Source organism: Mesoplodon mirus, assembly GCF_964341445.2.
Source record: "Mesoplodon mirus genome assembly, chromosome: 12".
Taxonomy (NCBI): Eukaryota; Metazoa; Chordata; class Mammalia; order Artiodactyla; family Ziphiidae; genus Mesoplodon; species Mesoplodon mirus.
Genome location: NC_138988.1, coordinates 36,276,391 through 36,291,985, shown reverse-complemented (window position 1 = coordinate 36,291,985; position 15,595 = coordinate 36,276,391). Strand labels below are relative to the sequence as shown.

Here is a 15,595-nt window from a genome sequence, read left to right as displayed (position 1 = left end):
TGAGCTGGTAGGGGCTTCACTCTGAATCCCTGATTTTCCAGGACCACCATCTGACCCCTAAACCCAGCCTAAAACACTGAAATCAATGTCACTTTTTGCTTCTCTTAGTTTATCACCAAGTCCTAGAGGACCTCCATAGCGCTTCTAGATCTGATCTTTCCTTTTAATTTTTCCTGCCATGGTGTTAGTCCTAACCTTCATAGTTTGTGGCTGACCACTTTCTCAAATGTCCTTATCATTATTCTTCCTATGAAGCTATTATTTATTACGTATTTGTATTTGGATATACACACAAGATTCCTATTTATAGTTACAGCTAACACTTCTACCACATGCTAGGGACTGTGCTAAGCACTATCATTTAATCTTCAAACTCTGAGAACCAGGTACAATTATTATCCCAACTTTGCAGATATAAAAACAGAGGCTTAGAGACTCAAGTGAATACCTAAGGCCATAAAGTGACTAATCAGAACTGAGACTTGAATCAGCTGATAATCACCAGACTGCTTTTATCATGCAAATGGATGATAAGAAGTTAGCTCTTACCAAGGGCCTCTCTAATCAAAGTCAACCCTGCTCACAGGCTTCAAAGTCTCCCAGCATTTAATTTAACTCCCTGGCCCTAGACCTTCAGTGGTGCCTGCTGTGAAGCTAAGTAAACCCAAAGGTTGTTTCTTTTACAAGGCTTTCTATATTTCATCTTCAAGTCTTCAAGGACTTTTTTACTCACCTTTTTAAGGAGTTTCCCAGACTAGTAACATCTGACTAAAAACAAAATGAAATCTACCATGTCTTGATGCCAGCAGGAAATACTGCTAGAAAATAATCAGAGTGAGTACATTTAGTGAGTACTCACTGCATCCAGGCCCAGTTCTATGGGCTTTAAACATACTAAGCAATCAGGTCTTCACAACAATCCTATGCAGGTAATGTCATCAACTCCTTTTTCAGATGAGGAAATTGAGATGAGGCTCAGAACACAGCTGATAAGAACAACTGGGATTTGAACTTGGGCAGTAAGGCTCTAGAGCTCGGGGTTGTAACACTACTCCACGATGCCCCACATTTCTATTTCTTCTACTACTACCCAGAACCAGTGCCATATACTATGAATGATATAAAAGAAATACAATCCGTTGTCTTTTCTTTAAATTTACTATCTAAGAAAACTTTTCTTAAGGAAAATATTAGGAAGAAGATAATAATACAGTAATTTTGTAGAGTAGACTACATATGGTAGCAACATAAAGATAACTTTAGAACATCTAACTTTTAAGAAAAAGCATGATAGGGAAATCACATTTCCTAAAGCTATTTGGGCAATCACACAACACTTCCATACAATTATACAACTGTGTACCTTAAACAATTATTTTACTACAGCGTTCACACGTAAGTTCATTTGTTTTTAACCTGCCTCTTTTCCTGGCCAATAAATTCCTGGAAGAGGTAGAGGTGATGACTAAATGTTCTCCTTTATGACCTGTGAGCAGAGTCTGGTGTTCTGCAAACAACTGACACTCCATGAATGCCAGATGGCAAAGGTGAAAATAAAAGCACCACACAATGATTACTAGGACCATAACATGGCAACTTATGGGCTGTTTTTAAAAATCGTAAGTAACATGCAAAAGAATGGATGCTTTTAAAGAAATAAAACATGGACAAGATCAGAGACTGAAGAATGTATTTATGCTCAAGAAGCAGTAACCCAATGCATAGGTGCCAACATAGACTGACATCACTAGGATTGTCAACACTGATTATGATCCCTCCACCATCCCCCAATCTATAAAAGACAATCAGCACCTGCCAGCCCCTGGACACTGGCAATGCTACCATATTCTCAGCCTCTCTACCTCGGCTGCAGAAGCACAGCCACAATGACTGCTGTGGGGGCTTACTGCCCCTGGCAAAGCTGGCAACAAATTACAGCTCCTGAATATACCTAGGCTAATTCTCCTTTTACTAACTATACTTCTAAACTGTACTGCTTTCTTTACTCATAAAATAAACTGGCATCCAAATAAAAACCATTATTCACATGCTTAAGGCTGCACTTTTCACCTAATCAGTACTGACCATGCCATAAAAGTTACACTTTAAAAAATATGTTTATGCATAAAAAAGGACTGCACACCTGGATAGCCTCCTGAGACCCAACATCTCACTGTCAAGAGTGTTCCTGGGAAAGCAGAAACAAACATTACATGTGAAGAGAAACAAAACAAGCAACATTGGAGGTCATGTACAAACCAAATATGGTTGAGAAAAAAGAGGATTATTCAATCCAAAGGATAAAAGGTTTTAAGAATACTTGGAACATTTCAACATGGAAGATAGCAGGTGGATTTTTGGGTAGAGGGTTTGGGGAGAAGAATACATTCCCAGAATGAAGAGAACATACCCGCAGTCATTTTTCTCACAATCTTTGATATGAAAAAAATAACGCAAAGACAGAATCATACACAACACTTAGGAGTCAAGTCAAGTGGTACTTGAAAACTTGGCCCTGACTTCTCTGGATAAGCTTAACTTAACCTACTAGGCTGTCATGTTTGCCTGAATTCTGGAGAAGTCTGTTTCTTATTACCAAAACCTCTTAACATAACTACCTTCTAAAAGGCTGGTTATGTTATTTCCTTTGTCACAGTCCAAAGTATAGGACTTGCTTCTGTCAACCTCTTAATGTGTGCTCGTGCCTGTATTTCAAACCCAGATATGTTATTTTATTGCTTTAGCTATGATTTATATTTGTTCTTCTCTTACGTGTATTTTTCACTTCATTAAACAAAACACTTCCTAAGAAACGTGTGCACAAAAAGACTTTTTGTCTGAAGTGGGATTTTATTATTTCAAGAACATAATGCTTTTCTTTTTATGGAAGGTTTTAGAATAACAACGTTCATTTAATCTATCTGGGTTGTCCCACAAAGTACAAGCCACAGATATTTTTTTAAGGCTCTGGCCTGGGCTAACGCGTCCTTGGAACGGTTTTCTTAACGCTCAACTAGCTTAGGGTCTCTCTTTTCAGTCAGTGCTGGCACTAACTGTACCATCACTTTTGCCTCCATTACCTTCTTTTGCCTGAGAAGTTTTTATCTTTGATTGGTGACTGATCTGGAAAACACAGGTGATGCTGTAGTAGTTATATAATTACACTCAAAGATGTTCTTGATTTGATGCCTCTGATCTGGTTTCACATTTTTCCTCCGTTGTCCCTGGTATAACAAGGAATTAAGAACTTGGAAGGATGAAATTCATAGGCCAGTAATGGAGGAGACTCACATCTCAGGGCACACCAATCAATTTAGTTACCTTGGCATAGCATAGCAAAGTTATTTTCAAAGCTAAAAAAAATTTCCCAAATGCTATTTATAGGGAAAGACAAGACAGCTTGTCTTTTCTAAACCACTTTTTAAAATCCTCAGGTCTCAGTGCATCTACTAATACATGAACAGAACTGTATCAATAGTTACTAATGATTTCTTCACTCAATTTTGAATCTGTCAAGCCCTGCTATTAGTGATGGAGCTTATTCCTTGTTTAAGGTATCCTCCCTGCTGTTACAAAGATGGTGAGACAGTTAAGGCTGAGGAAGAATATGGTGTTCCACAAAGATCAGGCCAGAGAAACTCCACGTGGGAGGCACAGACAAAAGAGATGGTCTTGCATGATTCTTTACAGGAGTCCAGCTTCAGAATCTCACAGTAAGGCCCCCCCTCCATAAAACCCATGAGAAAAAGGAAGGGTTAGGGAAGTTGACAGAAAGGTTAGAAAGAAAAGAAAACCAAATATCTAGCTTAACCTTTTATGAACTACAAGAAGTTATGACTTTGTATCTTACAATCTGACATCCTTAGAATGGCAAATAAAGATCAGATTAACAAGGAAAAACAAACGGGTAAGAATAATGACTTACTTCACTACAGTGGTAGTACTAATTTTTTTTTTGTAATTCACCATGTAGAAATTACCTAAATTAGATTTAAGGGGCATTCTTAAATGCCACATTAAAACAAAATAACCTGGACAGCAAAAAGAATAACATGTTTTGCCAAGCTACATAAGTAGTTATTTTTATCTATGTTATCTAAAGCCAATACGGTACAAAAAAAGCACTAATCATACAATTTACAAATGAATTTTTAAATGTTATAAAACAGTTAAAGCTTATAAGATACTTCATACTTGACAGCTTAAAGAAACATTTTTCTGCACTTAAATCTAAAACAAAATTAAAAGAAACAGAGAAGATGTCTCCAGCTATAAGAAGAGTATCTACCTTTTTCTTTTGGCACTACCAGTATCAGAGGTTGCTGAAGAAATCATGCTGTCTCCATCCTCAATGTCATCTCTCCTGGCAAGCTCCTTCTTCTTTGCCTAAAACAGAGCAGACCCTGGGAGTCAAGCTCACTCTGCCGAACACTTCTAGAATATACAAATATTAAAAGACCCATGGCCTCAGATGCGCTCCAAGGTGTGCTCTCAGAAAGGATTCAATAAACTCATGGACACTGTACAATGATTAATTAGCCTTAAGATGTCCCTTCTCCTAGGACCAACCCTACCTTAACAGAAACAGAGTCTAGAACCAAAGAAATAAAACCTAAATGACAGAATATCATCTGTGATTAGAGGGAAACTTCCTGACATCCCTAACATTACTCCCCAGGGACAAATCCCTGCTTCTTCCACTCACAAAGCTAAACCAGTCTAAACTATTATTTCTACTCTACATGGTCCTGAAAACTCTTAAAAACATATTCAGCAGTACTTGTGGCTGAAATGAATGACGTGATATTGCTGGAGGGAAATCACGTATCTTAAAAGAACACACTCAAAATGTGTAAAATTATTTCAATTATACATACAACAACTTAGCAAAACCAAGAAATCATACCTGCATGACTTGCTGCAGTTTTAGAACTCGTTTGTAGATGGCTGAGTTGGGAACATTATAGCGTTTGGCATTTTCAAACATTAAATTCAGATCACACTCCAAATGATCTAAAGTTTCATATTCTTGATTCTTTAGCTTTGTTCTGTGAAAGACAAACACATGGCTAGAATCTTCCATTATGAAAATTATGAAACACACTTCCTGAAAGTCCAGTGCAAAAATCCTGACAATCACTACAAGGTATCTTTACCAGTGATACTGATTAGAGGCCTAGAAGTGACAATTTCAATATACAGAGTGAAGAGGCAAAAGCACCATTTAGACAATATGACAATTTAACTGAAAATCCAAAAGAATAAACATTACAAGAAGTAATAAGAGAACCTAGTAAGGTGGTCAGTTACAAAGCAAACATATTAGCAAAAATCGTAAGAGAAAAATCCTGTTAGTGGCTAACATGCAAACCCTAGGAAGAGATAAAAATCAGGGAAGTTTTAAGCTACCTTAATGAAGAATCATGGTGATCTACACATTTTAGAAAATAAGAGGCCATTCCACTTGATGAGCGTTAAAGAAAAGAGAAAGTACTGGCAACTCCATGAAGGAGCGTTTAGAATAATACACATTTAACCTCCAGGCGAATTGCATATGGGCAATGAAGAGCGGTCCTTTTTGTTTTTTGGCTGTGCTGCTCAGCTTGCGGGATCTTAGTTCCCCAACCAGGGATTGAACCCGGTCCCGGCAGTGAAAGCGCTGAGTCCTAACCACTGGACCACCGAGGAATTCCCTGAAGAGCAGTCTTTTTTTTTTTTTTTTTTTTGCGGTACGTGGGCCTCTCACTGTTGTGGCCTCTCCCGTTGCGGAGCATAGGTTCCGGACACGCAGGCTCAGTGGCCATGGCTCACGGGCCCAGCCGCTCCGTGGCATGTGGGATCTTCCCGGACCAGGGCACGAACCCGTGTCCCCTGCATCGGCAGGCGGACTCTCCACCACTGCGCCACCAGGGAAGCCCAAGAGCAGTCTTAAGATGATAAATGAGAGACAGGTATGTCAGAGTCCCTTCACTACTCCTCCTCCAATACAAACATTTGTAATTAATTATGATGGCTTAATATTGAGGTTTTTACTTACCCTAAGTCTTAAGAATTCCAATAGCTGTCTCAGACACTAAGGCTATTACTAACACCAACTCTCATAAAGTCCCTATACAAAGTAAGGCTTATGTTAGAAAAGTCTAACTTGGAAGAAGGTTGCAGGCAGGTGACTGGGCTGGCTGAGGATTTGCCTTCTTTTGAACTAATCTACTTAATTAGATTGAATTTTAAAAGACTGAGGGAGAAAAGAAACTAAGGACAAAAATCAATCAATTAAAAAGGAACCTCTTAACGTCTACGAGACTGTCACCATCCTTTCCAAGGCAAAGGGTACAAAAAACAAATTTCTAGTCCATTTTCTTAACGAAACGCAGCCTTAATTTCCATGTTATTGTTCATTTTTATTTTATTTTTTGGTCATGCCACACGGCATGTGGGATCTTCAGTTCCCCAACCAGGGATCGAACCCGTGCCCCTGCAATGGAAGTGCCAACTCTTAATCACTGGACCACCAGGGAAGTCCCTCCATGTTATTTTTAAGAAGGCCAAATAAACTAATTTTCTATAACCTACTCGTGTCCCAAACCTCCAAAGTTTGGATTAAATAAAAACACCATAAACTTTACTGATCAAATAAGGAAAACAGACGTTACAAATGCAAAACCACAAAACGTTAGGCAACCTTATTCCTAGAATCCAGCAAGTACAAGGATTTTAATTCCTACTGAAAGCTAGCTATCTGCCATGAAAACACCATTTAAACATCAGCTGACTCTGACCTTGCCCATTTAAGGTAATTTTACTTGCGTCTTGCCTCTATCTGGGTATACCACAAAACCTAACCCACGCTGTAAGAGTCACAAAACAGCATATTTTATAACATTATTTATTTCCTACTATTGTTAATGATATTGTGGTGGTTCAAGTATTTTGCCTGGCTGAATTCCCAATGATCATTTTAACATTTTAACATTTTCTAAACAGAAAAGGGAAACCATGATGAACCATCTCTCAGGTATTATTTCAGCTAATGAGTTCTCTAAGAGCTGACAATGCTCATTCTGCAGATTTAACTACAGATACAAAATTTAAATGCAGATAAACTGTTGTAATTAAAATATTGATAAAAGGTATAAGAAGAGAAATTCTTGCACAATTATAAGAAAATGAACAGTTAAATTCTGAGCTGCATGACTTTTTTTTTTTTTTTTTTTTTGTGGTACACGGGCCTCTCACTGTTGTGGCCTCTCCCGTTGTGGAGCACAGGCTCTAGACGCGCAGGCTCAGCGGCCATGGCTCACGGGCCCAGCCGCTCCGCGGCATGTGGGATCTTCCCAGACCGGGGCACAAACCCGTGTCCCCTGCCATCGGCAGGCGGACTCTCAACCACCGCGCCACCAGGGAAGCCCTGCGTGACTTTTTATAATTCATAATCTGACACAAAAATGCCTAGCTGGGACATCTTTTATTTGCCTCTTGACTCTACTGCAGTACAAAGAACATCATTTGTAGTTAATCAAATTTATTTCTCACTTTTATATAGGAGTGATATTTAAGTACACTTTAGACATGTGAAAAACATTTTTACCTTTATTACCTTTATCCATTTTAGAAAGGAAGATACATGTGCAGGCTCAATCACAAGAAAATAGATTTATACTGAGTAATGTAGAAGATATCTTACCTGATCTGTTGTAGTGATATGGGCATTTTAATTTGCTGATAATAATCAGGGTATTTTTTCTTTGAAGGCAAATGGAAAAAAGGTTCAGCTATTAGCTGCCCTTGGTTATTCCGACAGCTCCTAACTGTGTCGTAAAGCTGATAAAAAGGATTTGAAACATCCATAAATGAAGTAATGCTCTCTGCTTCCGACTCTCCTTCTTCGTAACGTGCAGCTACAAAGACATAAAAGATATTTATAGGGGACAGCAGAAACTAACACAACACTGTAAAGCAATTATACTCCAATAAAGATGTTAAAAATATATATATTTATAAGGGGAAGAAACAAACATTTTTTTAAGTTCATTTAACAACCTTCCAGATTATGCTATGTATGTTTGAGAATACTGTGTTTTGTATGTTTGAGAATACTTGTTTTAAAAGAATAGTCTCTAGGCTTCATAAAGATGCTGTTAGTAATGCTTAGTAAAATTGTATGTTTACTCAGAGAAATGTTACACAGAAATAGAATAGAATGTTACATGGTAAAAGTTATACCATCTTTAAAAGGTTACAAAATAGTTTCTCTGCCATCTTCTGAGACTCCTTGCTTATGTGTGCTTGGACAAGAAAAGGAGCAAGTAGCCATTCTCAGATCTCAGAACTAAAGTGACAGCATGTAGCTTAGGATAGTATAAATGTAGACGGGGCTGATACCAACAGATTTGATTTAGCTTTAAGTCTCTGACTTTGCCCCACTGATCTATAGCATCCCTTAGGAATGATGTTTTCCTTTATTGAGAAAATTTTCAGGTAGAAGCTCATCATAAGAACACCAAAACAAAACATGTAATCACTTCTACAGAAATACAAAATATATTGCTCATTTCTCTGAACTCTTAAACAGTATATAATGACCCGATTTAAATTTTTTCTTAAGGGATGAGGATAACCAAAATCACTATGTGCTCCCATGTAAGTATGATAATCACTTATTAAGTACTTAGTTATTCATTAAGAGCTTGATAAGCACCACCCTCAGGTAATCCTAACGTCACCACACAGAACAGGTACTGTCATTTCTTTTCCAAATGAGAAAACTGGGCATGAGGAGCTGATGACTGGCCAAAGTCAGCTAGCCTACAGCGCAGCTGAGAAGGGATTTGGATTTAGTCATGGAGCTAGAAAGAAAGACAGAATTTGAAACTACATAGTCTTTTCTAACTCCACTACCTCGAATCTTTTCATAAAGCTCTTGCACGTCTTTTACTGAATTTAAACCTAGGTATATGTTTTATTGCTACTGTAAACTGTATCTTTTTAAAAAATTACATTTTCTTTTTATGGCTGATTCCAGAAATGAAGGAGATTGTTTTTCTTTTCTCTCTTTTTTTTTGGGCTGTGCTGGGTCTTCGTTGCTGCGCATGGGCTTTTCTCTAGTAGCGGCGAGCTGGAGCTACTCTTCATTGCGATGCGCGGGCTTCTCATTGCGGTAGCTTCTCTTGTGGAGCAGGGCTCTAGGCGCGCGAGCTTCAGTTGCAGCACGCGGGTTCAGTAGCTGCGGCACGCAGGCCCCAGAGCACGTGGGCTTTAGTTGTGGCGCACAGGCTTAGTAGTTGTGTCGTGTGGGCTCTAGAGCACGCGGGCTAGGTAGTTATGGCGCGCGGGCTCAGTAGTTGTGGCGCACAGGCTTAGTTGCCCTGCAGCATGTGGGATCTTCCTGGACCAGGGATTGAACCCGTGTCGCCTACATTGGGAGACGGATTCTAAACCACTGGACCACCAGGGAAGTCTGAAGTAGATTTTTGTATAATAATCTTACATTAGCATTTTATTATTCTTATTAATTCTAATAATCTGTCTGTAGTTTTTAAAAATTATTTATTTATTTATTTATTATTTTTGGCTGTGTTGGGTCTTCGTTTCTGTGCGAGGGCCTTCTCTAGTTGCGGCGAGCGGGGGCCGCTCTTCACCGCGGTGCACGGGTCTCTCACTGTCGCGGCCTCTCTTGTTGTGGAGCACAGGCTCCAGACACACAGGCTCAGTAGTTGTGGCTCACGGGTCTAGTTGCTCTGCAGTACGTGGGATCTTCCCAGACCAGGGCTCGAACCCGTGTCCCCTGCATTGGCAGGCAGATTCTCAACCACTGCGCCACCAGGGAAGCCCCGTCTGTAGTTTTTTAACTAGAAAACTCAAAAAATAATCTATCAACTGCAATCCTTATAAATCCTTCTTTTCTGATCCTTATAACTTCACTGTTATCAGTGTATGCTGGCTAGTACTTTGACCAAGAGGTAACAACGTTCTTAACTTTGTTTCTTATGGTAGGGGGAATGCTACAAATACTTCTCCAATGAAAATGGAGATGCCCTGTATCAAGTTAGGAAAGATCCCCTTCTATTCTTAGTTTGCTAAGCTTTTATCATGAATGGGAACTGAAACATTAATCAAATGCATTTGCTAAGCCAATAGTATTGTTTTCCTCCTTTAATCTACCAATGTAATGAATAATACTTCTTTCTAATGTTGAACTAACCTAGTATTCCTGGAATAAACCCAATTGTGTTATCATGTATTATCTTTCATATATACTGCTAGATACAGTGTGTTTATATTTTGTTTAGTTTTGGTTTTATATCAGATTCAAAGAATGAATTGGGGAGCTCTTTTTTATTCACTGCTGGGGTTTATGTATAATTCTGTTCCTTGAATGTTTGGCCTGGTGTTTTCTATGCAGGAATATTTGTAAATAGTAATTTAATTTCTTTAACGGTGATATAACTAATCAGCCTTTTTATTCTTGAATCAGTTTTTAGACTTTTATCATTTTCTAGGAATTTATCCATTTCATCTAAATTTTCAAATTTATTTGCATTATGCTGTTCTTACATTCTTTTTTTATTCTCTGTATGCTCCCCCTTTCCCCTAATATTTTCTGTTTGTGCCTTCTGTTTCTTTCTTGATAATCTCACTACAGACTTATCTATTTTATTAACCGCTGTAACAGAAAAACTTGGACTTTATTGCTCTTTTCCATTATAGATTTCCTTTCTAATGAATTAACCTCTGCTCTTTTTCTTTTTTCTAACATCTCTGCTCTTCTTATTATTTACTTATGTTGGATGCTTATTAGTTCACTGACTGACTTTCAGCTGCTTTTCTTTCTAAACAGAAGCAGTCAGACCTGTAAATTTCCTTCTGAAGTATCACTGTAACTGAACCTCCACTGTTTTGATATGTATTATTTTCATTATTGTTATTGTTCAGTTTCAAGTAATTAAACTTCTATTATAATTACTCCTTTTAAAAATTGTATCTTTGGGACTTCCCTGGTGGTCCAGTCGGTAAGACTCTGTGCTTCCAATGCAGGGGCCTGGGTTCGACCCCTGGTCGGGGAACTAGCATGCATGCATGCCACAACTAAGAGCCTGCATCCCACAACTAAGAGCCTGAATGCTGTAGCGAAAATCCGTGTGCTGCAACTAAGACCCAGAGCAGCCAAAATAAATAAATAAATAAATATTAAAAAAAATAATATCTTTTCATTATTAGTTGCTATCATAGCTGCATTGTTCTCAGAAACATGGCCTGTATAATACCCGATCTTTCAAATTTGTTGAAATTTGTTTCATGGCTAAGTACATGGTCAATTTTTGTAATATTCCATGTGAACCAGGGAAGAACATGTATTCTCTAATTGTAGAATACTTGTCTGTTATAACCATCTTGTTGTGGTAGGCTGAATGATAGGTCCCCACATACAACCATGTCCTAATCCACAGAACCTGTGAATATTACCTTATATGGCAAAAGAAACTTTGCAGATATGATTGAGAGGAATTTTGAGTGTGGGAGATTATCCTGGATTAATCTCTGGGCACTAAACATAATCACAGGGTATTTATGAAAGGCAGGCAAGAAGGTCAAAGGAGGAAGGAGACAGGGTGACAGATGCAGACTGGAGTGCTGTGGTCTGAATGGAGAGGAAAGGGCCATGGAATACAGGTAGCTCTAGAAACTGGAAAAGGCAAGGAAGTGTATTATCCCCTAAAGCCTCCAGAAGGAACACTAGCCTGCCAACAACCTGATTTTAGACTTCTGACATCCAGAACTGAAGAGAATAAATTTGTGTGGTCTTAAGCCAGTTAAGTTTGTGGTAATTTGTTTTGTTTTAGCAGCAATAGGGAACAAATACACTTGTGAGGAAGTGTATTCATGTCTTCTCTGTCTTCACTGTTTTGGCTGTTTATCTAGCAATTGACAGAAGCAGGCTCCCACTCTAAGGGCAATGTTTTCACTTTCTCCAAGAAGTTCCATCTGTTTGTTTCATGTATTTTGAGCCCTTTTATAATTTATCTTCCTCATGCAATAAACCTTTTATCATTATGAGGTGAACCCATTTTATCTTTGGGAATGCATTGTTTGAAAGTCCATTTTAAGAGAAGTCAACGTAACTACGCTTTGGTTATTATTTGCCAGGTATATCTTTTTCCATCCTTTGACATTCAACTTTCAAGTACACAGTTTTATATTGAAGATGTATCTCTTGTAACTAGCATATAACCTGATTTTTTAAATATACAATCTGGAACTGTCTTAATTGGAAATTTTAGGCCACTAACACTGATTTCTGCTATAATTTTTGGAGTTGTTTCTATGTATCCCACGTTTTCTATGTTTACTTTTGCCTTCTTGCCTTATCTTGTGTTGGTGGGAGAAGACTGCAAGCTGTACCTGTTTTCTTCTTTTCCTATTGCTTACTTCGTTCCTCTTCTTATAGTGACTGGGGACGGGTGCTCTTCTCCACCTCCTTCTCCACCCCCTCAGGGACATGCAGTGTGGTTTGCCTCTAAAACAAATCACCTCAAGAGGCCAGGCCACACTTCGAATTCTTATGCCTTCTTTCCATCAGCTCTTTCTTGTTGCTCCAAGATCATGAGTTATCCTTTCTTTTCTATTTTCACTGTACCTACCCCTAAGTTGTTTCCAGGAGCAGGAAGTAGAAAACCAAATATATTAAAACTTCAACTAAATTAAGGATAAACAGGTTCTGAATAACAGCCTCAAGGATCTACTACATACAAAGTTGGTTGGCATCTACTTTGTTTTCTTAATACCTGAGATTACTAAATTAAGAATCCTCTTGTGACAAAGGTACTATTTATTAGAAAAAAAAAACAATAAATGCTTTTTAAGAATTTTGTGAGTGGTATGGTCTTCCTTAAATTTGTTATACTACTATAAGGTTAATGAAGTAACCAAATGTTAGAAGGAAACCTAAACATAACATGTGTGTCACTTTTACAGTTAGCACAAAACAAAGATAATGAAGAGATAAATTTTCTTTCAATTTTTGATAAGGCCCGATTTAAGTTAAAAAAATTAATTCTGTAGATGAGTGTCAAAAAATTAAATTCATACTCCAGCAGTCTAGAGTAATTATGAAATTCTATAGACTTGGGACTTCCCTGGTGGCACAGTGGTTAAGAATCCACCTGCCAGTGCAGGGGACACGAGTTCGAGCCCTGGTCCAGGAAGATCTCACATGCCATGGAGCAACTAAGCCCGTGCGCCACAACTACTGAGGCTGCGCTCTACAGCCTGCAAGCCACAACTACTGAGCCCCCGCACGCCTAGAGCCCGTGCTCCACAAGAGAAGCCACCGCAATGAGAAGTCCGAGCACTGCAATGAAGAGTATCCCCCGCTCGCCACAACTAGAGAAAGCCCACACGCAGCAACAAAGACCCAACGCAGCCAAAAATAAATAAATAAATTAATTAATTATTTTAAAAAAGGAAATTCCACAGACTTAGTAGAAAATAAGACATAGCTAGAAAAATCTCTTGTCACACCTGATTATAAAATCAAAAGAGTAATTTCATAAAATGAATTGTATATCTACATATAAAAAATACGTACAGTAAAATAAAAAAAATATTATATCACACTTAGGAGAAAGACAATGAAATCAAATATACCTCTACAGCTGTTCTTTATTACTATTTTACGAACTGTGTACTTCTACACGGATTCCTAGCGCCCAGTGCCCTTTGTTTCGCTTGTTTAAATGAGAATGCTGCTCTGATCATAATTTACAGCTATCTTTAAATCATAAGCTCTAGGTGAGAAAAAATTATAGTCTACTGAAAATATAAGCCTGGAAATCTAAGATGATGTGAATGTCTCCCTGGGATTTCCTGATGGTGTCACTAGCACTCACTATCATCACAGGTTTGAAACCAGAATCTGCTAAGGCTATCAAACTAATTGATTTTGCACAAGTATTTATTTACTTTGATACATGCTTTTAACACGAAATAAAGTAGTAATAAGCTCTTGATAAGTTTGCCAACCAAGAGTGCAATTAAAAATGTAACAAAACACGTATGTACTCCATAAAAAGACAAACTCCCAGCCAGACCAAAATAACTATAATTTTCCTTAACCAGAAGGATCCACTGAGACGCCACTTAACTAGTCACAACTTAATGCCTACCAGCTAAAGCAGCATCCTCTTCACTTTCTGAGCCATACTGAAGTGCCATGGTAATTGCTGATAAACGACCCCCTTGGACTGCTCTTTTATTACTACAAAGAAAAACAAGCAATTAGAAGGCAGGGAAAGATGTTATAATAATTTGGTTACTTTATAGGAAGTAGGAACTGTTAACAAGGCATTCACATCAAAGAAAGAGTTTATTCAACTGCCTCCTCAATCTACTTTGTACTTTTTATATTCCCCACAATCAATCTTAACCAAGATGACTAATTTTTTTCTCTTAGAAAAGAGGGAGTGGTGGTAGAAAGCCTTAAAGCAGGCTACTTGCAATTTGTTTTTTACTTAAATGCAGCACTACTCCTTTTTTAAAGAAAAATAAAGATTCATTCATAATTGCTGATTAATTCTAAATATGCTCAGATTTTATAATGAAAACAAATTCTACTATGAACACAAAATCTTTCAGCATTTTACCTCACGTTTTACTGGTAATATTAAACTCTACCTGACAAACAACTTCTGCTTAAGTGTTTTCTCAAAGGTGAGGTAAGGCCTACTATACCTTTTAAGTAAGATATTTGACAACAAATTCTCATAATAACCCAACTACACCCACAACTATTACTTCAAGATAGTCATCAAGAAAATGCTAGCATGCTTATCCTCATAAACATGGGTCAGCTCTCAGACTAAACACACTCTCTCTCACCGGTAGTACTTGTTAGTGGGATTTCTCTCTTCACCAAGGCTGCCTTTACTGTGCGAAGGACCTGTCAGCCTGGCTGCAGCCAAATTTGATGGAGTCCTATCCAGAGACAAGGTCAAAAAAAACTCAGAAAACTGACAGCTGAAATCAGAATGCTGAATAACAAAAAGAAAACAACCATCTTCTTTTTCTTTTCTTAAAAAGAAACACTCAGGGACTTCCCTGGTGGTCCAGTGGTTAATACTTCACGCTTCCACTGCAGGGACCCCGGGTTCCATCCCTGGTCAGGGAACTAAGATCTCACATGCCACATGGCGCGGCAGAAAAGACAAACAAAACAACACAAATATTTCTGAGCCTCTACTGTGCAGGAGGCTTTGCTCCAAAATCTGGGACTCTGTGGAAAAGGATAAACCAGGGCTGATCCCAGACAGCTTATGTTCACCACAGTAACCATAGGATTTAGTAACACAGCAAATGTCTGGGTCAGAAGAAAGCTTCAAAAGTAGCCACTCAATCTTTCCATTTCAGGTAGGAGGAAATGGAATCCCAGAAGTAAAAGACTTGTTCAAAGTCACAGTCCTAGCACAAGGTAAGCTAGGGTGAGACTTCAGACCTCCTGATACCTGGCTAAATATTCTTACTGCAAATATAAATATATACTACTATACACCATATACAAATGTAATATTACAGGCATACATTGTTTTATCTCGCTTTGCTT

At 38.2% G+C, this 15,595-nt stretch overlaps 1 protein-coding gene across 16 annotated transcripts in view; it reads right to left on the bottom strand.

Annotated features, from left to right (window-relative positions):
• The window catches only part of PBRM1 (polybromo 1), a gene marked incomplete at its 3' end in the record, with an annotated part of 101,683 nt that overhangs the window by 56,174 nt on the left and 29,914 nt on the right, over nt 1–15,595 (bottom strand). For 10 of the 16 annotated variants that reach the window (XM_082639596.1, XM_082639597.1, XM_082639590.1 and 7 more), the window contains 5 exons: nt 14,875–14,970; nt 14,163–14,254; nt 7,685–7,898; nt 4,907–5,048; nt 4,289–4,386 (listed from right to left, as the gene is read on the bottom strand). In XM_082639596.1, coding sequence (XP_082495722.1) covers nt 4,289–4,386; nt 4,907–5,048; nt 7,685–7,898; nt 14,163–14,254; nt 14,875–14,970 — 642 coding nt within the window. Of the gene's footprint in view, nt 1–2,143; nt 2,189–4,288; nt 4,387–4,906; nt 5,049–7,684; nt 7,899–14,162; nt 14,255–14,874; nt 14,971–15,595 lie in introns of all 16 variants that reach the window. The other 6 variants (XM_082639600.1, XM_082639586.1, XM_082639587.1 and 3 more) reach the window with 1 other exon arrangement.